Source organism: Oryza sativa, chromosome 7 (genome assembly GCF_034140825.1).
Source record: "Oryza sativa Japonica Group chromosome 7, ASM3414082v1".
NCBI lineage: Eukaryota > Viridiplantae > Streptophyta > Magnoliopsida > Poales > Poaceae > Oryza > Oryza sativa.
This window is the reverse complement of record NC_089041.1, coordinates 22,714,026-22,738,496: the sequence shown is the minus strand read 5'-3', so window position 1 is coordinate 22,738,496 and position 24,471 is coordinate 22,714,026. Positions and strand designations below refer to the sequence as shown.

Here is a 24,471-nt window from a genome sequence, read left to right as displayed (position 1 = left end):
TAGGGCTCAAAATGAACACACATTAATGCTGAAAATAGTATAGAGGGGAACAGAATATTTGCTATTATACGACAAAATGTAGAGTGGGTTGGTTGCTATTGGATGATCAATATCAAAGAACGTGATAGTACAAAACCAACCAATCCTACTATTCTACTATTACCACACATCACAATATTTGTAGGCAAAGCTTGTATTATAAAACACATAGATTTGGTTGCTCTGAAGGATGGAGATATATAGGAACACAAAATTGGGTTAAACCCACTGAACCTTTAGTCATACAGAGACTTAGCAGATTGGACCCTTGACTTCTTGCTTTTGGCTTTCAGGACCTTCTCCTCAGCCTTTTCATTTTTTGAAATGGCCCTGGCAACAGCTTTCATTTTCCTCACGTTTTGAGACCTTTTAATTTGCACTCCCTTTTTAATTTTCCTGGTTAAAGTAAAAAAAGGCAGCTATAATTAAAAAGCATTCAACATGCACTAAGAATATATATCCACCAAGAAAAAGTGCACAATCAAGACAGCAAACTCACACAAGTAAAGATATATGCATATTTAACTCCATCTCTATGGAACTTTTATTAACTCACTTTAAGCGGAATCTTAGAAAACTTTAACAGGAAGTCTTGAGAGGGGATAGGAGAAGGAAGAATAACTTCACCAAACTCCATCGTGATGCCCCAAAGAATGGAGAATGATTGAATTAGAAAAAGATCCACACTGTCAAAACTGAACTATAACTTTCTCAAATATCATGGTAACTTGGATGTGTTATGACGTTAATTGCTTGAAATTTTTAATACATTAATATGAAAGGCCAACAGCATGTTTTGAATCATCCTGGAGCAGTAGAACAGAAAATTATCTACAATAACACACAAGCTGCTTTCATATCTAACAAAAATATTCCTAAACACATTTTTCTAGGCAACTAGGGGTCTCGGGCATTCCTGAGCCTAGGATGTTGCAATATATAGTTACTAAAGTTCTTTAACAACTCAAGTTAAAATCTGTTGCGAATCAAAAATATTACTAATAGTTAGCCTGTCCAAATATAATAAAACAAAATTGGAGTTCAAAATAGACCAGAATACTAAACGCTGTCCTAATATAGTCCATTAGTGAAATGTCTGTTTTTTTCCCAATTAGTTGACAGATTTATGCTAATAGCAAATGAACAGCCAAAAATGTAAACAGACATACATAATGAATAATTCTTCCTTCCTTTTTTGCGAAACCATACCGTTAGCATGCAGCTAGGCCCAAGAGATAATAGTCAATAACCAGTGTCAGCATCTAGTACTGTTTAGCATTCATACCATCGGCAACTTGACTTTTCTTCTCAATTTTACAGCAGCTTTTACTTCAACCCATTTATCCCAGAAAAGATGACACGTCTTGGGCAATGCTTGTCTACTGTGCCAAATTATTACCCAATTATCAAGTACTAGTATGTTTGCCATGTGGTTGGAAGTGATGGTGACTAGCACTTAGAGGAGATAGGATCAACCTAGTTACCTGGACACAAAGAACTGAGCTGTTTGTTTTGGGTCTAAGCGTTTCAGGACAGGTATGTCTTCTGTTTTTCTGGAAAAGGATAAACAATATATCCCATTGTTCTAAACAAATCACAGAAAAGATATCGAAACTTCATTTGACTTGGACAACTTAAAATATTGTACGTTCATAGAAGGCCATGACATTGTGAACAATCAAACCAGATGGAAGCCAACTGACAGCAATGGATGCAACGCCTTATACTAACATATTCCATATGTAAGGAAGCCAGTTTTCAACAAAGTCAGAATATTCAGTTTGAAAAATCTGCTTCAACAAAGTCAGAATATTCAGTTTGAAAAATCCTCAACCCTCACAGAAATATTATCATCCAATCCAAGCATGGACAAGATGTAGTCATTTCCAATTTCCTACTCAGTCAGAAAGGTATTAGTGCATTAAATATTTGCATGCCAAAAATTATTCATGGACTACATGATTCCACATAAACACAGAGTGAAAGAGGTAGTTCTTGCATATATCCACCGTACCACTATTTTCTTCTAATTAATTGTGCCATCGGCACATTATTTAAAGAGATAGTCTGATAAACTGAAGTACAGCCCTTTAAGTCGAAGTTCCTCACCCCTCAAGCCAACAAAATCGAACTAAGGACCACAATAACCCTCATTGGTGTTCTAATTCGAATTCTAGCAGTTTAATTATTGAGATAACCTCGAAAATTAGTTAGTCCCATCCATGGAGACTGGACAAAGCAACGTACATCTGCAATAACCAAACGAGCAAAAAAAAAAGGAGGAAAAATATAAACTGCTGGGAATCGCTTTGCTCACTTGTTAATCGAAGTGAGCGCAACCGATACTGAAGACGTCTGCTTCCCCTCCGACGTATCCATGGCTGCAATCACAAGGAAAGATAAGTGGGACACCCAGAAACCACTGAAAACTCTAGGAAAAGGAAGAAACGGAAGGGCAAGATTACGTTCTGGTGCGCCCACGGCGGTGGAGGCCGCCGGGGCGCCCTCGGAGGTGTCCATGGCAGCGACCCCGCCGCCGCCGCACTTCTTGCTCTTCTTGTTCCGGTTCTTCGCCATGGCTAGTCCTAGGGTTCGGAGGCTTCGGCTCGGTGGTGGTCGTCTCCGATGTGAAGCGCTGAATTGTAATTAACGGAGATGCAGGTACAGGCCCAGTATGGCCTTTTCGTAATTAAGTCCCAATTTACGGCCCAGTAAGCCTAAGACCCAAGTTCCAGTCCAATTGTCCTTAGGGCCAATTTACCGGCCTAGTAGGCCAATGGCTCAATTCCAGCCCAGTAGACCTAAGGCTTAATATCCAGCCCGTTAGTACTAAGGTCCAATTTCTGGTCCAATAGTCTAAGGTCCAATTTTCGGACCAATTTCTGGATATTAAGGCCCATAGTCTGGTAATATATGGAATTCAGGCGTGGGCTTTGTTGAGGAGAGCATTATTCCTTTTCTTTTTGCTGATGTTGCCATTTGTTTTCTGTTGGGAGTGGCTATATAACACTCGATAGTTTTTCTATGGAAAACTTTTAAATATAACTATAGTTTAATCGGGGTATAACTATATTGTAATTGTACTATAAATGTGTAATAACTTATATATAACTATTGTATAAAAAAAAAACTTGCAGGACTGGTTGGATAGCTGTGCATGCTTATGTGCGTGAGTTCACATGGTTGTCCCTGCGGCCCTACCTCAAGCGCACGGTGTCAAAATTTTCATCCTAGTTTTTGCATGAATCTCAACGATGATCTAAGGGTCATAAAGTGAAAGTATTTTTTTTTAAGAAAAACCGGCGACAACAACTTTTTAGAAGAACTGATACCGAACATTTTATTTCCCTCCTCTCCTAGTAAAGACCATCCCTCCATTATTGTGTAGTAGTATTTGCCTGTCCACAAGACCACAAGTACCCAATTTCCCTGAAGCCACGGTACATCTTCCTTTTTTTTCATGGCTACCAAATTCCACACGACCAATCGGTACAATCGTCCAAACTAACACCTGAAAATAGTCAAATATGATGGCTATACCGCTGCCACGTCGAATCCACGTCACAGTAACCAGAAAACGGTATATATATATATATTCTGGATTATTTTCTTCCCAATACGTGGCATCTACGGTCTACCACGAATTCTCGTCAGACTCTTCTCCAGCGAAGCAGAGGCTGCAGCCGAATACGAGCCACCGCATCGCCATCAGGCGTACAAACACGGCGCAGCTGAACCAGTAGAACGTGTATCGCTGTGTTTGCCTCCACTTGGTGTGACCTTGTGCGGATTTTTTCAGGTTCAGGAAAAAACGGACGCTGCCGGCTGCCGCATATCATACTGGCTCCAAATTGACGATGAAAAATACTAGCACCAGTAGGATTTTCTCGTCTTTTTTTGTGTGTGTGTGGCCTAGCTAGTGCTCTGCTCTTCCACTACCCAAATACTCGTAGCACTAGCATTAGCTGGAAGCTGCAGGCAGCTGTGACCTGAGTTCAGGGCCTATTTGGTATAGCTCCAACTCCTAAATTTAACTTCAGGAGTTGAGTCTGAAGTGGAGTTGTGGAGCTGCCTAAACCCAGCTCCACAACTCTAGTTCATTTTGTGAGAGAGCTCCACTCCCAGTTTTGGTGGAGCTGAAACTGTTTGGCTGAGCTCCAGCTCCAGGAGGGGTGGAGCTGGAGCTGGAGCTGTGCCAAACAGGCCCTTAAGGGACACCACAATGGTATCTGTCTATTCCATCTTAATTCTATACTAATCTTGCATTTATAACTAATTACTTTCTAAATAATAAAGTTATAGGCAATTAATGGTGTAAGTACTCGTTCTAAAGATAATAAAGCCATGAGTAACAAGGCAACAATCAATTGATGAGGGTTACGCTTTCGATTAAACAGGCTTAAAATTCGATGTTAGCGTTTGTATTTATAGATAATTATATTTTATAGGTAAAGTTGTAGGCAATGTGTGTTTGGTTGTTGGGCACACTTTATCATAACTAAGATTAGACAAGTTATAGCAGACACAAAAGTGTGGGTGACAATACAAATTGCTAGCTATAAAGTGTGATAAGTTGATAGGAATATTGAGTTTATGATATGTGTGACTGTTATTGAAAAAAAATGATAAGTCACAACAGTAAACCAAACACATAACTAATAACCTGTGATAGTTAATGTGATAAAGCGTGGATATGAACCAAACACGCTAGTAACAATGAGTAGTAGCAAGGCAACAACCGATCGTCGATGGGCGTCGCTTTCGACCTGACAGAGCCACCGGGCTTGGGACGGATTGGTGAAGCTCACCAACCAACCTGCCTGCACGCAGAGGCCATAGATCAGGATGGATCAGAAGAACTCCTCGCTTCACCGGCGTCGTCGTCGTGGCCACTGACCGCGACAAACGCAACGAGACGGCGAAGCGAAGCAAAGCATGCTGATGAGCCCAAGTGGCGACGACGCCCGCCCGAATGCAGACGCGGATGGCGTAATAAAAAGGGCCCTGGAAACACGCACGCAGCGGACGGCAGGACGCTCGCTCTTGATGGGGATATTTGCCGTCGTTTTCGGGGCTGTTTCATCCGGTTATCTTCTGCTTACGGAACAGGCGGTTAATTGATTGGGAAAAGAAAAGGTTACCATGCATAGGGTCGTTGTTGCTCGTTGGTAGAAGAACGGCAGTGGAAGGAAACTGGTAGTGTGGCTACTGTATTAGTAATTGTTAAAAAAATGTTTTCTCTCTCTCAGAAATAACACCTACCATATTCAAAAAATTATGTACTCCATTCATCCTAAAATATAAGCATTTTAAAAATAGTGTCAAGTCAAACATTTTTTACTTTAACTATTAATAGAAATAATAAAAAGATCAATCGTGTAAAATTGATGTTACTAGATTTAACATCAAACTAACTATCATAATATGCAACTATTTTCATTTAAAATATTTTACTTTTATTGTTGGTAAAAGTAATATATCGAAGACTGTGTCGAAATCTAAAAATACATATATTTTGGGACGGAAGGAATAGTATAAACTACGTATATGTAGTGGAAACCGAAAAACTATTGTATGATGTAAATCTCATACGTCTATTTTTTTTCATCCAGGTTATCACTACATATGTGATTTCTACTTCATATTTTCTCATGAAGTTTTCCGATATTTTGCATGAGACCAAACCTATCTTGGTACAATTTGGATGATCAGGTGGAACAATACTGTTTTTCAGGGAGGAAATAACAGCATTTTTCAATGGAGGAAAAACAAAACACCAACATATATACTACTCGCACCGTCTCGAAATATAAACATTTTGAAAGTTTTACATGGACATTAAGAAAGTAAGTGAAATTGAATGAGAAATGATAATGACTGGTTTGAATGAGAAAGTATATGAAGAAATTAGATATGTTTGTATTGTACAATAAATTTTGAGTGCTATAATATCTTATATTTCGGGGTGGAGAGAATAGAAACTACTGAGTAGTGGTGATCGTTGAGATGTCGCTCATAATACTATGTCATTGCCCTACATGGGACATCAAGCGTGTACCTGAGAGTAAATAAGTTGTAGTTGCATACAAAACACACGCATGCTGAGTAAGTGACACAGTGATATGTGGATGCATGCCATGTGGCCGACATTGATTTTTTCCGATCGATGGATCGATCCAGCCGGCGTCTAGCTATTGTATTGTGCTGAGGATCTGAGCTCAGGCGGATGTACCTGCCCTTTCTTATGTATGGCCTACGGGGTTGATGTTCTTTCACGCTCAATTAAAAAAAAGGAAAGTGTTTTCTCCTGCCATTTCACTCAATTATGGTGTTGATGTATCATGTAATGAGACCCTATTGCTGATAAGTTTGACAGCTATCGTGGTACAGTAAAGTCCTGTTTTTTGGATGAGGATAATAGGTATGAGACATGCATCTATAATGGCATTGATACCAATATATATATGAGGATAATAGCTATAAGTCCTGTTAAGTACCTTCATTTTCTTTAAAATATGTGTAGTTTTTTCTTTGAAGAACATAGAAGCCCATCTCAAAAAATATATGTAAGGCTCATATTTGTTTTCCAACTCCATCACTACCCTTAAGCACCTACCACATTTGAGCATTGAAGATATCTGCACAAATTCTGCCACAATAACGCATCTCTTTTCAATTAATAGGTGAATCAACACATACTATGTGCAAAATCCTCCATTTGAAGGCAAGGAAGAGTTGGCAACCCAATTAACATTGCAATGATGGTTAGTGCTAGAACTGAACTGCAGTACAAGCCAGGAGCGTACATCCTACAGATACTCCTGGTCCCAAAGAATCAAGGTAGGAGTAAGTAGTATTCTCCATTCAATGTGCAGGATTAGTTTGCATTGGATGCATGGTTGGTTGGCTGTCTCCTGACACCGCCGTCCCAGTGCACCCTCACTTGCAAGCAAGGCCTGCAATCATGGGTCACCCCCCATGATGCCTGACCAAGCTTTGCTACACCTAATCATCGCCTTAAGACCAGCAAAAGAAAAGCTAATTGCCCATACATTGTGCAGTGCAGCACTGCAGCAGTGTATGTGCTCCAAAGAGTACTTGATGCAGAGGAAAAAACCTCATCATTCTGTGGCCACTTGTGTGGATGGATGGATGATGAGTTGATAATGAAGCAGGAAATCCTGCATTGTGTTGCTGATATTGCTAATTGCTAGTGTGGGCCTTCAGATTTTCTTATGTTTTGTGGAGTTCAGTTCCCTGTATTAAATTGCAGAAAGGCCTACGAGGAATAAACTTATTGAAAAGGTATATGGTACTACTAAATTAATTCCATGATCTGATCATGTCACTAGCCGTTTGCCTGTCATAAAAAAACAGCATCACTACAGTAGCTAGGATGTTGATACAGCTCTATCATTTGGGATTATCCTACACCAAAAATGAGATAATACTATACTCTAACAACCTAACACTTGAGCAGGAGTGAATAGAAATCAATACTCCTAGATGACAATGCAACTTTTCCGAGTACTAAACCACACCACTAAGGTCTGGTTTAGTTCCCAATTTTTTATTTAAATTTTTAACTTTTTTATCGTATCAAAACTTTCCTACACACACAAACTTTCAATTTCTCCGTCACATCGTTTCGATTTCAATCAAACTTTTAATTTTGGCGCGAATAAACACACCCTGAAAATACATGTCGGAAATAGTACTCGTAACTGAACTGTGAAATCTAACCTGAAGCCTCTGCAAGAGACTACGGCAACATCTCGTGTGCCTCGAGATCTGAGACAAAAGAATTCGCAAGCGAGGTCGATGGAATCATAGGAAGCTGGACTGGATGTTGGCGCCGGTCGCAGCAGCGGCCAGGAGATCTGCGCTCGTGTGTTTCCCCGTCACTGAGCAGCCCAAGTCGAAAGCTCCTGCATGCAGCTGCTGCTGCTGCACCCACCATCACCACGGGAAAGATAAGGTGGTGTTTGATTGGAGGGATTAAAGTGAAGATAAACTTTAGTCCCTCTCACAAAAACATATCCCTCTCACAAAAACATAAGTCCATATCATATGGACTTATAATTTTGTGAGAGGGACTAAATTTAGTCCCTAGTTTTCAAACACCCCCTAAAGCAGCAGCACGCAATTACCACAGAGGTTATCACCAACACAAAAAGATAGCAAAGCAAAGCGTACCAAAACAAAAGCCTGATCACCTCCTCTTACCATACCAAGAATAATACATGTAGGGATATTTAGTTACCGGCCACATTTAGTTTCCGTCCTTTTCTCACGAAGACGAAGATTTTATCTCGGTTTTCGTTAACACGTTTTTCAAACAATTAAACGACGTGTTTTGTATGAAAACTTTCTAAATGAAAGTTGCTTTAGAATATCAAATATATTCATTTCAAGTTTGTAATAATTAAAATTCAATTAACTTGAGCTAATAACTTTCTTGGTTTGCGTGTCCGAATTTACTCTGAATCTTTATAAGATTGGAACACAGCCTTAGATATCTTGTCGCACGGTTTGTCGCGTCTAAAATTAGATAAGTTTGAGTAACTTGGCAATTATTTAGTTGTTATTATAGTTATGATAAAATTCTCTTCCAACAAATTAGACCCCACACGTAAATGACTCAGAAAATTGTGGTATGATTTTTTTAGATGTGGCAAATAATATATTTCATTTTAGTTTTCTTGAAATAAATACTATCCTCATTTCATATTATAAGTCGCTTTGAATTTTTTTCTAGTCAAACTTCTTTAAATTTGATTAAGTTTATAGAAAAAATTAGCAACATCTATCGCACCAAACTAGTTTTTATCAAAACTAACATTTAACATATTTTGATAATATGTTTGTTTTATGTTAATAATATTTTTATATTTTTCTATAAACTTGATCACACTTTTTAAAATTTGAATAGGAAAAAAAATCAAAGCGATATATGATTAAATATAAAACGAATGTTTTATTTTAGTCAAGGGTGACAACTTTTTTATATAGTTGTAGGAGTAGCTTTCAACTAAACAACCTCATTGTTTGGTCGCCTTACATCGATCATTACTTCAGCCTTGTTTGGGAGACCTTAAGATTTCAAGAAGTAGACGGTGAGAAGTTAGATGGTGAGAATCTGAATAAGCTGAGAAACTCAGTTTCTAGATTTTAGTTTATTTTCTAGATTATATATATTTTCTTAGAATCCGATTAAAAATCTGAGCCGTTAGAACTTAGAACCTCCCTCAAATATGACCTTCTTTCCGGATGGCATGAACGATGTTACCACGGGCCCACTTTGCAGTGACCGTTGCGAGGCGTCTGTACGTGTAGTATGGGTCTGGGTGCTTTTTGGATGGAATTCTGTACCCTGACGAACGCCATGTTCTTCTGCTTCGACCTCCTGGCCACCTGAAGAATTGTTATTTTTTTCTCCAGAAACGAGCTGGCACTCTGGCAGCTGGTGCCATGCCACGAGGGTAGCGTTGACATTTCCTTGACAGTAAATAGTAAAATAAAATTAATGTACTGGCAATGACAGGGATTTCGTGTTTACTGCAAAGGATGTTTGGTTTCCGTTCGTTTGGTATCTAGAGACTTTTTTTTATAAAAAAATTACTGTGTGTAATTAATTCTAGTCCTTGATGACTGGCGTAATCTTGCTCACTTTTTTTTGGTCTTTTGCGTTGGAGATAAGCTGTGGAGTGCTTAGCTGTAATTACCGTACTGTAATAAATCTTGGACTTTTGATGACACGTCCTTGACGGCCATGGAATTTTGTTCAACGCAGTAGCCACATATTTCTCCATGAAGGTTTGGTACAGTTTAAGTAGTATTATGTCCGTTCAGAAGTTTTGCAGGGCATTATTCTGGGCTAAAAATGAATTCAGGCTCAGGTCGGAGTGGCCTGGATTTTCAGACAAAAAGCGGTTCATAAAAATTGCTGTTTTATCGTATGAAAAATCTGCACGGATCTCAGAGCAAATGGGAGTTGACATAAATACATAATGGAACATAGTCCACAGAAACCTTCATGGAAGGATGTTAAAGCAATAATTAATGATTAACCATTTTCTAATCTAGTACTTAATCCACTAATGGGCACACTTATTCAGGTTCATTGAAATGGGCAAATCTAAAGAAAATATCTACTTCCTATTGACTATTGTCATTAAACATTACTTCTTTAGGAGAACTTATGAATTTATGATGCCCTGATTGATCTTCCCATTGACAATGACACAAAAAATGCATACAATGAAGACCTGCCAAACAGAAGCTTCCATTAATTAAATCCACTAATCCGTTTACTTATATTTCTCTAGATAATAAACTAGTTTAGGATTTTTTTAGATAAAACTAGATTAGTATTTAGGAATAGGCAAAGCTCCCTTTTTTTAAGGAGCACAATAATAAAAGTCTAAAAACAAAGTAGGGCTTGGTGCGTGAGCACTAATTTCCAGGGGTAGTTTGGTAATTCCACCGGCCTCAACTGAAGTCGTGGAGGGGAAGAGCGCCAGCCGCTCGCATCCAACGGTCCAAACCGAAATCCCCAATCAGCCACCACCATCCACACTACCCTCCATCTTTCACAAAATTAACGAGAATGCCACTGCCCAACCCAACCGTAATACGAGGGGCACGCGAGGGCATAATCGTCATTTCGGTTTGCTTTGTCCTAATGTTTTCCACTGCCTAAGTAACGGATCAAGGCGGAAGGGGGAAAAAGACAGAGAAATGTGGGGGGTTGGGGAGGTTTGAATTGTGAGGTTGAAGCAAAAGCCCCCGAGAGAAGGAGGAAAAAAAATCGCGTTTTATTTTTGGTTGTTTTTCTGTTTGGGTTTTGATTTGTTTCGGTTTGGCTGTTCTTGCCGTTGGGTTGGGGGGGAAAATAAATCCCGTTTTATTTCTAGTTCTTTTGATGATTTCTGCGCATCTTCTTCTTGCTGCTCCTGCTGCTGCTGCTTAGTGTTGCGACCCTTTGATTCGGGAGGCTTTGCTTTTTTTGTTTCGGGTTTCTTTTGCCCCTTTTCTTTCGCCAGCTTTTGCAGTCGCCCCTTGCCGATTCCAAGCTTGGCCCCCGGTTCTTTTCCCCCCTTCAAAAATCGCGCGGAGTTTGGGTTTTTACCCCCCCGTCCCTTGGATTCGTGCACCGCCGAAATCTGTTCTTGGTGCGTGCAATTGAGTGCTAATTCGGTGCTGGGGGAGTGGGAATTTGAGAGATTGTTGAGGGGATTTTGAGCCCTTGGCGGCAGAATTTGGGGGTTTGGGAGGGCTGTCACTTTCGAGCCCTTTGCTTTTGAGTTAGGGGCGTGTGCACCTAAATTTGGAGATAATATTGGTGCGAGATGGAGAAGGTTTTGGTTGCCATGGTGCCCCGCGGCAGGATTTGGCGGATTGGTGTGTGAGCCTGCGTGTAGGTCACTGGTCTGATCTGGTGGCTTTTGTGTGATTTCCCACGGCGGTGATGCTCTCTGCAGCCGCCGTGATGGCGCCAGCCCCGGCCGCGGCGAAGAGCTCCCTGGAGGTCTTGCTGGAGACGATAAAGAAGCGCGATGAGCAGCCCAAGGATGCGCCTCCGGCATTGCCAGCGCGGCCGACGTGCCGCGGCCGCTTGCCCAGTGCAAGACGGCCATCACTGCCTTCTGGGGTTAAGCTTGAGAATGGCGCGGCAAAAGGCGCTGTGGCGGATACGGTGATGGCTGGGGTTAATCTTGAGAATGGCGCGGCAGAAGGCGCTGTGGCGGATATGGTGATGGCTGACAAGAAGCCAGGGGTTGAGATGAAGATTTGTGTTCAGGAGGCCAAGGAGGAGAATGTGGTAAAAACTCGCATATTTGGGGCCAAGAGGAAGTTCTCTAATGGGGAGGTTCTTGAGGAGTCGCCGTATGCTGATAACATTCACAAGGAAAGGAAGGAGATGATGGTCTCTAAGGAGCTCCCTTCTGTTTCTCCAAGGACAAAGACAAATGGGAAGCCGGTGTTCACTGATACCATGGATTATGTCCTCCAGAAGGTGAGAAGCTTGTTCATTGTGATTTGATAAGATTTTATCTTGTTATCATGTGAACAAAATGGTACTACTTGGCAACAAGTTCTCTGATCTATTTGTCTTTATTACATGGAAGTATCATGAACTGAATGCTTGCTCTTATATGATGGCAAGAAATCACTCATGAGTTAAGGCTGAGAATCGTTAGTCAAATTGATCCTTCAATTTGATTATATGTTACATTTGTTTGTTGTCCTGCAGTATTAATCAGTATATCTAGGCAGTTGTTGCTTTGTGCTTGTTCCTTGCCTGGGAAGTAGACCCTCTACTTGTTTTGGCTAGTGGGTCAAGAACACCTATGATTACCTTGCATGTTATTGTTACTCCGATCCTTAGAAGTATGGAACTATGGATATTTTGGACAATCAAAACAATTTTACATGTAATTGGGATTACTTCTCTTTTTTTTTTTTCAAATTTCTTTCCCTTGATGATTTGAATATGATGCTTTTGAGTTCAAATAGTTGTTAAAAAACCAGGCAAAGCCATAACATTTGATTTTTTTTATTTCTTCAGAAGCTCCGAGTTTGGTGTTCTTCACCAGATGCAACATGGAAACTTGGACAGATTCAATCAGTTTCTGGAGATGATGTTGAAATACTCCTGGTTAATGGAGAGGTGAGTCTCATGCTAAAGTAATGGCATACTTATTTGAGTGAATTTCTGTAACAGTTTCTTATCTAATGGTTTCTCTGTGTAGGTTTTGACACTGTCACCAGACAGACTCTTGCCGGCGAACCCTGATATTCTTGATGGAGTGGATAATTTAATCCATCTCAGCTATTTAAATGAACCCTCAGTTCTTTACGATCTGCAGTCCAGATATTCTCGTGATCTTATTTATGTAAGGTCTATCCTGCAAATTAATTATGTTTTTATAGTCTAGTTTGTCTCTTCATTTGTATTCTTGTCTTTGTAGACAAAAGCAGGGCCTGTTCTGGTTGCTGTTAATCCATTAAAAGAAGTTGCTCTCTATGGGAAAGATTTCATCTCGCAATACAGGAAAAAGCTCAATGATGATCCACATGTGTATGCAATAGCTGACTTGGCTTTTAATGAAATGCGAAGAGGTAGGTGCTAAAGGGATTAGTACATTTATACTATTTTTTCGCAACAAGTATAATCTGACGCAACTCCTCTCTGCAGATGGCGTAAACCAATCTATAATAATAAGGTTAGGACATGTTACTGTGCTTCCATGACAATAACAACAATTCTCTTAAGACCGTGTAGCCCAGTATTTTAATGCACTCTCTGTGGTCCTTGTATTATTTCAGTGGCGAAAGTGGAGCAGGAAAGACTGAGACAGCTAAAATTGCAATGCAATATTTGGCCACTCTAGGGGATGCCAGAGGAATGGAGTCTGAGGTTCTTCAGACAAATGCTATTCTGGAAGCATTAGGGAATGCAAAAACATCAAGAAATGATAACTCTAGTCGATTTGTGAGTTTATCTTCATGTAGAAAAATTGTCTTTCCATTGTTCATCATTTAATCATTTCTAAGTATTCTCATTATGCCATGATGATTTTAATATATAGGGTAAACTTACTGAAATACACTTCTCTGAAACTGGAAAGCTGTCTGGTGCTAAAATTCAAACATGTAAGTCTCCTGTACAATATATTGTTGAGATGTCTAGCGATAAAACCGTTGAACTTCCTGATAACGTGTTTTTTTGGGCATGTATGTTCCTCGAACTGAATCTCATGGAGCAGTCCTGTTAGAGAAGGTATGGTGATTCAGTTGTTATCAAAACTCTGATCTGATTTCTCCTTTGAAAGTTCTAATGTCCTGTATCTTGTCTATGCAGTCGAGGGTGGTTCGAAGAGCAACAGGGGAGAGGTCATTCCATATTTTCTATCAACTGTGCTCTGGAGCTAATCCCCTTTTAAAGAGTAATTACATTGCATTCGTTTACATGCTTGTTTGTCTTTGCAAAAATATATATTTCCTAGATAATGGTTCATCTCTTAATATTCCTCTCGCATCCTTATTACTGCAGAAAAACTGTTTTTGAAAGAAGCCGATTACTACAATTACTTAAAGCAGAGTGCTTGCTTGAGAATTGATGGTGTTGATGATGCTAAAAGATTTTCAATGCTAGTGGTAATGTTGCTGCAGATTTGACCATCATTTCTATCCAAATTTCTCTTATTATCTTACAATATCTGTTATTTATGTCAATTTTTCCATTTGCAGGATGCACTCGATATTATTCAAATATCTAAAGAAGACCAAATGAAATTGTTTTCCATGCTCGCAGCTGTCTTGTGGCTTGGAAACATTTCATTCTCTGTGATAGACAATGAAAATCATGTGGAGATTGTTTCAAATGAAGGTACAATTTTCCCCTTCTATGTAATGGGCATTTTTCTTTTCTTATGGTATGCACTGGGGAAAATATGTATAGAAATGTAAAACTATTAGCCACATTGTCTTCATCCTGCATTTGTAAAGAAAATTTGGTATAGCTGTATAGGTGCCAGTTGGTTTTCACCATGCTTAGTGAATGACTGCTGTGTAACATGTTTTTCAGGGTTGGCTACTGCAGCCAAGCTGTTAGGTTGCAGCGCTCCTCAATTGATGAATGCCCTCACTACACGTAAAATCCAAGCTGGAAAGGACAATATTATTCAAAAGCTGACATTAACTCAGGTAAGTTACCTGGCAAATTTAGCAGCATGGATCATAGGTCGCGCCTTATTATATTTTCCATCGTGTTTCTACTGTATGTTTTCTACTTTCTCTAGGCTATTGATGCAAGGGATGCTCTAGCAAAGTCCATTTACGCCCATTTGTTTGACTGGGTTGTTGAGCAAATTAACCACTCACTTGGAACTGGAAGAGAACACACATGGAGATCCATAAGTATTTTAGATATTTATGGGTTCGAGTCTTTCATTGTATGGAACAAAACACATTCTTTTTAATATGAATTTTTTCTTCTAATATCTCAGTTATTAACATTTAACTATACCACTACAGAAGAATGGTTTTGAGCAATTTTGTATAAACTATGCCAACGAAAGGCTACAACAGCACTTCAATCGACATCTTTTCAAGCTAGAACAGGAGGTAAGATTCTAACATTTCAAGGAATATTTGTTTGTGGCAGTGCCAAAGTTTTGAAATAATTATTAGTTCTATTTACATGTAAATTCTTTCTTGAAAACCAATTCTGGAATATATTTTGGTTTGCTTGCTCTGCATTTTTAGCAAAGGTGTAAATGAGTTTCTTACTCAGAACTTGGCATGTGATCAGATGCCAATATTTTTTATATCATCTTATGCTATTTGTTTTGCCATTGTCTTTCAACTTTTGAGTGCTTTTAGTCTTGTACCTGTTCCAATATGGTCATCACACTGGTTGCAACTTCTATTGATTGGTTACAACCGTGCAAGTTTGTATCTCTCAGTTATTTAGGATCTGTGTATATTGCCTTATCTTTCTTTGGCTCCCTTTGGCACAACCAGTTTGTGGGTGAAGCTTGAGGGACAGCTTTGATTCTTAGTGTAATATCAGACTCTGCTCACTCATAAGCTGCTACTGAATTTTGCTATTTGGCAGCACAATTGCTTTTATCTTTTTTTTTTTTGGGGGTGTGTGTTAAAGCTGGTAGTCTCATGCTTTTATCCCCTATATCAGTGCTAACTCTACACTTTTTTCAGGAATACTTAGAGGATGGAATTGACTGGGCAAATGTGGAATTTGTGGATAATGCTGACTGCTTAACTCTCTTTGAGAAGGTATCTAGTGTTACTTTCATGGAATCCCATAACTTTTCTGAATGTACATGGTCAGTTTGGAATGTTATGACTTCTGAGTTTGTTATTTGCATGCAATTCCTTTTTATTTGGCCTTTTTTTTTTTTTGAAATTTACTCTTTCTTTTAACGTGAATCCTTTTTATTTGCTTAGATGGTAGAGGCAGGCAAAACCGCAATACCATATTTTAAGTTTTTTTTCGCTGTTCTCTTCTTTTTTGCCTGTGTCTTTCCATGTATCCATCAGTTGCCTTTTTTTTAAAAAAAAAATTGTACTAGAGTAGGTACTACAAACTGTTGTAGCAGACCTTACAATAACGTCCAACCTTCTATTCAACAATTCTGAGCTATTCTAGTTTAGTGAACATTTTCCAAGATAAAATGAGAGAAGATTTTGACCAGACAGACAGAAGCACATCCTCAAGAGGAGTGTCTCTGTGGAAAATTCCATTGGTCATAAATCAAATGCAATTAATACTTATGTGCAATTATTAAAAAGACTGACATCATCATTGTTTTGCATATTAATACCTTGTGATGTAAACTTAATTTTACATGCTTTGTCTGTGCATGTACTGTTGTATCATTAATTTCTTTGCATTACAGAAACCTCTAGGGCTATTATCATTACTGGATGAAGAGTCTACATTCCCAAAGGCAACAGACTTTTCTTTTGCTAACAAGCTTAAGCAGCACTTGAGGGGAAACTCTGCCTTCAGGGGTGAACAAGAAGGTGCTTTTAAGATTTGCCATTATGCTGGAGAGGTTGGTGATCTGTGTTGACCTATCTTTCCATTGTTTCATTGCAGCCATCACTTTCTCCATCTGTGTGAACTTGTCCGTTTACCGTCAATTATCTCATTTGTTTTTGAAGCTTTACTTTATACAACTTGATTAATCGTACAAGTTGTGTTTCCAGGTGACGTATGATACAACTGGTTTCTTGGAGAAGAACAGAGATCCGTTGAACTCTGAGTTAATTCAACTACTCTCATCATGTAAATCTGAACTCCCAAAATACTTTGCCTCTGTCATGGTTGCTGATTCTCAGAATAAATCAACCTTGTCATGGCACTCAGCTGTTGATTCACAAAAGCAAAGTGTCGTGACCAAATTTAAGGTACCACTTTCAATCATTCATGTATTCATAGGATCAGATAATTTTGTTCAAGAGTGTTGCTCTTGTCCTCTACTTTTTAACTCAATATTTTGTATTTACTTCCATGGCAATGCTTTTAGCTCCTGGTCCATGACAGCTTAATGCATAATGTTGTGCACATTTCTATAAAGTTTGATGTTACATGTAACCATCTTCATGCTCTATTATGTTATCAGGCTCAACTGTTCAAGCTGATGCAGCAATTGGAGAACACAACTCCTCATTTCATTCGATGCATCCAGCCAAATAGCAAACAACGTCCCATGCTATTTGAGCATGATCTTGTTTCACACCAGCTTAAGTGTTGTGGGGTGCTCGAAGTTGTGCGGATATCAAGAGCAGGCTATCCAACTAGGATGACTCACCAACAGTTTGCTGAAAGGTTGCTAGTTTGCAGAATCAGACTTCATGAGCATACTTGTTTACAATGTTCAGTACTAGTGTACTAGCTGATTTCGAAATTCCATTTTTGTTTTTATAATCTGCAGATATGGGTGTCTTCTCCTGCGTTCCATTGCATCGCAGGATCCTCTTAGTATTTCGGTTGCTGTATTACAACAGTTCAATATTCCACCAGAAATGTATCAAGTTGGCTATACAAAATTGTTTCTTCGTACAGGACAGGTACAACGATTCTTACATTTTTGGATAAAATACACTTCAACAGTCCAATAGCACACACTGGCTTGATATGGATTGTCGTTCTCATTGATAACTTGTAGGTTGCTGCACTGGAAAATGCTAAGAATCGGATGCTCCATGGAGCCCTTCGGATTCAGAAGAACTTCCGTGGGTTGTGTACTAGACAAGAATACCAGGGACTGAAGAAAGGAGCAATGACTTTGCAATCATGTAATTCTCTTTATTTTTTCTAATGTTTTTAGTTTTTAATATTCCTAATAAATTGACCTTCTGGCATGTGTGGGATGTTTGACTTTCAAACCACTCCCTGGCTTTAGTTATCAGTTCGGAGATGCCAGATATTTGGTCTAACATTTTTGCCTTGCAAATTTGCAGTTATAAGAGGTGAAAAGGCAAGAGTTCACTTTGATCATCTTGTAAAGAGATGGAAGGCATCTGTTCTCATACAGAAGTATGCTAGGCGTCGAATTGCAGCTACCATGTTTATTGATCAGCTCAAATATGTTGTTCTTCTACAATCAGGTACTTTAAGAGTTGTGAGAAGGCTTTAGTGACATCATGTTGCAATATATAGCACATCCATCTAATCATGTGCTTCTGTATGCGTCTGCAGTGATGCGTGGGTGCTTGGCCAGGAAGAAATATAAGTGCCTGAAGGAAGAGAAGGACTCAAAGGCTAGTCACAGAAAAGTTATACATGTAAGGAATAATGTTTCACAAGCGCGGATGTATCATGTGAGTTCTCTGCAAATGATTTATATATCTCAATATTATGTAATCCTCCCTCACCTCCCAAGCTGCTTACTGCTTTAATCCAGTATTGAGTGAGCAATTGGGCAGTACATGATCTGACCGAGGATTTGAGATTGATGTTAGAGATTTTGTTTCTGCTATTTGCATGAGCACAATATTGACCTAATCACCAACACATAGCTATTGAAAACTTTCACTACTTGTGATATCCAAGTTTCCCTATTGAGAAGTCCTCCCTGTACAAGCTTTGAATTGATTCAACATTCTAGTGGCATAAATGTCAAAGGTGTATCCTCTAACGATTAGCATCCCATGGCAGGAAACGAATGGAGATTATCCTCGGCAACCAGTTATCACGGAACTCCAGGGACGTGTTTCAAAAGCTGAGGCTGCATTGCGAGATAAGGAGGAAGAAAACGAAATGCTAAAGCAACAATTGGATCAATATGAGAAGAAATGGTCAGAATATGAGGCCAAAATGAAATCTATGGAAGAGGCATGGAAGAAGCAGCTCTCCTCTCTGCAGGTAATTATCTACATTGTATCCTGTTAATTTTTCATGATGGCTTATTTTTGTTTGAGGGAGCACATAAACACTTTTTAAAACATGTTCTCATATTTAATGCCCTATTCTTTTCTGAATAAGATGAATATTTTACCTTGGTTTCCGTTAGCATGTTTTTTCAAACTGCTAAACAGTGTGTTTTTTTTTGCAAAAAACTTTCTATATAGAAGTCTCTTTAAAATATCAAATAAATCCAATTTTCAAGTTTGTAATAATTAAAACTCAATTAATCATATGTTAATGGCTTTCTCGTTTTATGTGCACTGATTTCATCTTCATCCATCTCAAACACCAGTATTATATGGCATGCACTTCTGTACTTTGGCATGCCAACCCATGAGCTAAATTATGCAGTACTGAGATATGGCTAAGATTTGAGTGATTGGAGTGTTTAGAGAAGAGTGTCTTGCAATAGTGTTTTCCTGTATTATCATTAGAAGATTACATTCCTTTGGAGTCTAAATGTAAATCATCTGTATTCATTTCAGTTGAGCCTTGTGGCTGCCAAGAAGAGCCTAACTGCAGAAGATGTGGCCAGCCGAGCAGCTCGAACCGACGCTGCTCCAATGCATGCTCATTATGATTCTGAAGATACGTCGACCGGGACCCATACCCCTGAAGGGACAGAGTTCAAATATCAAAACCACAACTCTGAGGCTAGAGTGGCAGCACCGAATTCAGATAGGCGGATAAACGCGGTGAACCACCTAGCCAAGGAGTTTGAGGACAGGCGGCAGGTGTTTGAAGACGATGCTGGCTTCCTTGTTGCCGTGAAGTCCGGACAAGTTGGTTCAAACATGAACCCAGACGATGAACTCCGAAAGCTCAAGGACCGATTCGCGACATGGAAGAAAGACTACAAGTCTCGGTTGAAGGAGACCAAGGTAAATCTTCAGAAGGTTGGTGAGGAGAAATCCCGGAAAAGATGGTGGGGGAAGAAGAGCTCAAAGTGAATGCATTCAATCTGAATCCAAGTGCATTTCCCTACATTCCCTGCTACTGCATCCAAGAAGAGACAATGGAAGAGACTGGGAGGTGAAAAACAAGGCTTCGAGGTTCTCTCCTCTTCATCGCAAGCCTGACGAGATGATGGTGATGTTGTTGATGACGATGATGAGCTCCATCATCAATGGCGGTGGTGCTGGCACTCGATCGTCCGGTGTCCAGCTTATCAGAGAAAAGATTTATATAGGTGAAAGCAAGAAGTCTGTACATGTATATTAGTTCTTTGTTGTCAGTGTATGTATGCCATCTTGTATGTAGAGAGATGAACCTGAGATATGGAAGGGTAATTAAATACAGATTATCCGCCATGAGCGAATAGAGATAATGCAACACCAGCTCTGTAATATGTGTACAGCAAGGAAATCATCGAATTTGCAAGGCGTTTTTACTCCATCTCTGCCTTTGTCTGCAAATGTTTTTGTCTCTGCTTCAACTGAAGTCTGCAAGGTTTGTATCTTCAAAAATCTGAATGATGAACTCTGTATCCAGTACTTGATGCAAGAAAATGCCACAGCAAATTAGCAATAATCAAACACTAGGTCTCGTATGGATCATTACAAAGTACACAAATGTACAAATTAAAACATCAAAAGAGTTAACTAAGCTTAAAGCAGCAGCTGACACATAAGTTGCAAACCCCAACTTTTTTCAGTTTCTGAATTCTGGATGGATCATATCAGATTCATCACAGCATCGTACAATCTGTGCAAGCATTGGTACATCGAGCGATGGAGAGAGAGAGTAGTCTACAATGGCGGCTGGGCCATTCACGAGCCCGGCGTGAACTTGGTGGCGTAGACCCAGGCGTTGTTGGCGACGGGGTCGGCGAGGTGGTCGAGCAGGTTCTCCAAGGGGCCCTTGCCGGTGACGATGGCCTGGACGAAGAAGCCGAACATGGAGAACATGGCGAGGCGGCCATTCTTGATCTCCTTGACCTTGAGCTCGGCGAAGGTGACGGGGTCGTCGGCGAGGCCGAGCGGGTCGAAGTACTGGCCGCCGGGGTAGAGGTCGTTGCCGTCGCCGACGCCGGGGAGGCCGTTGATGCGGTAGCCCTCGACGAGGCCCATGAGGACGACCTGGAATCCCAGCACGGCGAGGATGCTCTGGGCGTGCACCAGGTTGGGGTTGCCGAGGTAGTCGAGGCCGCCGTCGGAGAAGATCTGGGCGCCGGCCTTGAACCACACGGGCTCCTTGAAGTCGACGCGCACCCACTTCTCGAGCACCTCCGGCGTGATGCAGCCCAGCGCGCCGAGCATCGCCCACCGGCCGTGGATCACCTCCAGCGCCCTGTTCCTCGCGAACGCCTCCGGGTCCGCGGAGAGCCCCGCCGTGTCCCACCCGTAGTCGCCCGGGAACTCGCCCCTCAGGTACGACGGCGTCTGCGCCGAGAATGGCCCCAGGTACTTCACCCTATCCGGCCCGTACCACAGCTCCTTGCTCTGCACCCCCACAACCAAAAAATAGCTACTTAGCTACTCTGCACTCTTTCCGTCCAAAAATATAACAACAACTATGATGTATTCTCGAACATCCGATGATATTAGGTTGTTATATTCTTGAACGGAAAATAGTAGAGTAAGTGTGTACGTACCATGGTGATGCGGCCGGTGGCGGCGGCGGCGATGTCGCGGACGGGGGCATTGGAGGGGCGGGGATGGCCGAGGAAGGGGGTCTTGGCGGCGAGGACGCGGGAGGTTGGGGCCATGATCGTGGACGCCATCGGCGGCGGCTGAGCTGCTGCTGCTGCTTCTGCTGCTGGATTCGCTAAGACTAACACTACTCTAGAAGGGGAGGTGCTACGTGTAACGTATATGTAGCGGGGGAGTTTGTGGCGGAGGTGAGCGGGTGAGGTGGAGATTTCTGGATTTGGGCGGGGCCAATCGGGGCGCGGCTTCGGATCGTGGCGCTGCCACGTCGGATGCCTGCCTATCTCATGTGTTATCGCAGGTTTCGGCCCAGCAGTGTTTTTTGGGCCGGGCTGAAGAGCGCCTGGGACCCACATCCAGAAGCGATGGAATCCGTATAGGAGTATCTTCTATTTTTAAGAGGGATTGCCTAGCAAACATTCGAATGTTGGACGTTGTTCGTTTCGTCGTAAAAATTGTAAGCAATGTGAGTTATTGGAAGTTTAGGGAAAGTTTAAAAGGTTATTATATAACATCGATCAATAAAAAAGGACAAAAATATATTTTAAAAAACACTATAATGTTACAACGACATAATACTAACATCATAATAACATCAGCATATGGGTATAGCTGGGTGTTGTGTTTAGTACCTCTTATCAGATCTGGTAACCGTAACTTCTGCGTAGATTTCAGAATGCGATTCAGCACATAATGAGTTCTGTTGGCCTTGGCCATGGATGCATGGGAAACCAGAGCTTTCAGCTAATGAACCAATGCTAGATAGTACATAATCTTGTACAGCCAAAGCAAGCCTCTGCAGCTCTACAATACTCCCCCATTTCATATTATAAATAGTTAGATTTTTTTTAATCAAACTTTTTTAAATTTAACTGAGTTTGTAGCAAAATATAATATTATTTTTAATATAAAACAAACATTGTAACGAAACATATTCAATGTTCAATTTAGTGAAACTAGTCTGGTGTCGTCGATGTTGCTAATTTTCTCTATAAATTTGATTTAACTGAAAGATTAACTAAGAAAAAAAAGTCAAACGACTTATTATAATATGAAGGAAGAGAGTACTACGAAATCAAAGCCAAAGATCACAAGACATAGCAGGTAGCATGAAGCTACGACGACGCGTAGTGCTCCCTTATTGCCTGATTAAGCAATTCGAGCTCGTCCAGAAGATGGGTCGCGCCTTGGTCGACGAGCATCCTCGTCACGGCCGGGCCAAGCACGATCACGGCGGCGTCCACCGTCGCCGGCGCGACCTTGGCGCCGTTCCTGCGGCGGCGGATGGCCTCCTTCGCCCTCTTCCACGGCGACCGTGGTGGCGGCAGCACGTCCCGGAACAGCTCGTTGAGCTCTTCATCCAGCTCCCTCATCATCATCTGAGCCTCGGTCTCGCCGCCGCGGGGGACGAAGCAGCCGATGAGGAGCTTGATTAGCTTCATCGTCTAATCTTGTTACGAGGACGTATGCGTAGATGGATGCATCATTTAGGTAAAAAAAGGAGACGAAACTACGTACGTACACGCCTAGCGTTTTTAATTATGCAGGTGCGGACACGCGCCACGGTCGATCCGTCTCAGACTCGAGTATAGTAGTTGTACTCCATCTCTTTTATTTTGCAGGAGGTTTTAATTTTTTTTTTCTAAAATCGAATTTCTTTACACTTAATCCAGTGCAGAGAAAAACTTAGCAGGTCATCAACAACGCTGTCCAGCCGTCGTGCAGGTCGTTACGGTGTACATAGTACAGGTAGATTCCGTGTGCATGTGGCATTTGCTACTTACATTGTGGTCACTATGTTCGGATGGGACTTCGAGACGAAAGTCTTGCTCGGCTTGCCGGTGCTGGTGACAGTGAAGCTCTTAGACGCTGATTACCTTTTTGAAGGCGTTGTTATGGAGCTCTCGTTCAACTTTATTTCAAGAGATTTCTCTAGGTAGGAGGTTGTTTTTACGCAATTGTAGGAGGTTTTAAAGAGTTAGAAAGTTCGATTATGAAAAAAAAACAAGTTGGCTTCAACTGATGAAGCAATATTGCTAGCAGGTACAGAATCATGTGTAGATCGTCAAATTAAAGTGTTGTTCGCTTTGTTGCCAGACTTAACCCTACTAAATTTTGGCAAAACCAAAATTTGACAAGGCAACAATCTAAACATTATCAAAAATTACCTACGCTACCAAACTTTGGTATTTTTAGAATCTTCTTCCCAAAATACCTGATAGATGTAGTAAATTAATTAAATACAACCTATACATCAACAACCTTACAAAATATTGACAACGTCAAAATTTAGTCACGTTGATTTAGGCATCAAAATAAACATGTCCTAAATCAAGTTTCAAACATGGAGCGTAGTTTGTGCGAGCAGCTGCATAGTAATAGCTATTTCATATAGCAAGACATTTTGCTAAAGCATTTTTGAATTCAAACCAAACCCAAGATCACAAGACAAGCGCGTGGATCCGGCATGATCAGGTCGGTCCAACCAGGAAAAAAAAAGAGAATATACCAATCTTTTTAAAAATAATTTACGTTCATATGTCTGTACGAGAAAAATTTGCATAAATATATCCACCCCGCAAAGTGAAAACGCGGGAATGCGGGAGCGTTGGCTGGGCTGTTCCCGCTGAACAAGGGAGTGGAACTGCGACGGTCCCGCGGGTTGAAACTACACCGCGGACCGGGAGTGTGGCAGCGTGGCACCGAGATAGTCCCGTGGCTCGAAAACGCGGCACCGATACGGTCCCGTGGTTTCGTCGTGCGTAGGGGTGGTGCATGCCGAGCCAGCTCGGCTCGGCTCGGCTCGCTTTAATCTAAACGAGCTGACTCGGCTCGGCTCGC

The 24,471-nt window shown here is 40.9% G+C and overlaps 3 protein-coding genes across 4 annotated transcripts; 1 reads left to right on the top strand and 2 right to left on the bottom strand.

Moving 5' to 3' along the window:
- Positions 1 to 2,657, bottom strand: LOC4343606 (uncharacterized). Its single transcript, XM_015789966.3, has 3 exons — positions 2,505 to 2,657; positions 2,357 to 2,420; positions 1 to 435 (listed from the first exon to the last, which is right to left on the bottom strand). Exons 1-3 carry the CDS (start codon positions 2,614 to 2,616, stop codon positions 276 to 278), a joined length of 336 nt encoding a protein of 111 aa, XP_015645452.1. The 5' UTR covers positions 2,617 to 2,657; the 3' UTR covers positions 1 to 275.
- An 8,116-nt stretch (positions 2,658 to 10,773) lies between these two features.
- LOC4343605 (myosin-1) lies at positions 10,774 to 20,377 on the top strand. 2 transcript variants are annotated; one of them, XM_015791052.3, is made up of 24 exons: positions 10,774 to 12,058; positions 12,611 to 12,712; positions 12,795 to 12,938; positions 13,014 to 13,164; positions 13,241 to 13,268; positions 13,372 to 13,537; positions 13,635 to 13,698; positions 13,812 to 13,825; positions 13,907 to 13,991; positions 14,099 to 14,202; positions 14,296 to 14,434; positions 14,633 to 14,751; positions 14,847 to 14,999; positions 15,082 to 15,171; positions 15,766 to 15,843; positions 16,467 to 16,625; positions 16,780 to 16,980; positions 17,196 to 17,401; positions 17,508 to 17,643; positions 17,742 to 17,871; positions 18,037 to 18,183; positions 18,275 to 18,360; positions 18,734 to 18,940; positions 19,468 to 20,377. In XM_015791052.3, exons 1-24 carry the CDS (start codon positions 11,510 to 11,512, stop codon positions 19,930 to 19,932), a joined length of 3,723 nt encoding a protein of 1,240 aa, XP_015646538.1. In that variant the 5' UTR covers positions 10,774 to 11,509; the 3' UTR covers positions 19,933 to 20,377. The 2 variants fall into 2 exon arrangements, with proteins under 2 accessions (XP_015646538.1, XP_015646537.1); XM_015791051.3 differs by having other exon boundaries at positions 18,275 to 18,396.
- A 125-nt stretch (positions 20,378 to 20,502) lies between these two features.
- On the bottom strand, positions 20,503 to 21,818 carry LOC4343604 (chlorophyll a-b binding protein of LHCII type III, chloroplastic). Its single transcript, XM_015791053.3, has 2 exons — positions 21,576 to 21,818; positions 20,503 to 21,423 (listed from the first exon to the last, which is right to left on the bottom strand). The coding sequence occupies exons 1-2, from the start codon at positions 21,702 to 21,704 to the stop codon at positions 20,752 to 20,754; spliced, it is 801 nt and encodes a 266-aa protein (XP_015646539.1). The 5' UTR covers positions 21,705 to 21,818; the 3' UTR covers positions 20,503 to 20,751.
- Between the last annotated feature and the right edge of the window lie 2,653 nt (positions 21,819 to 24,471).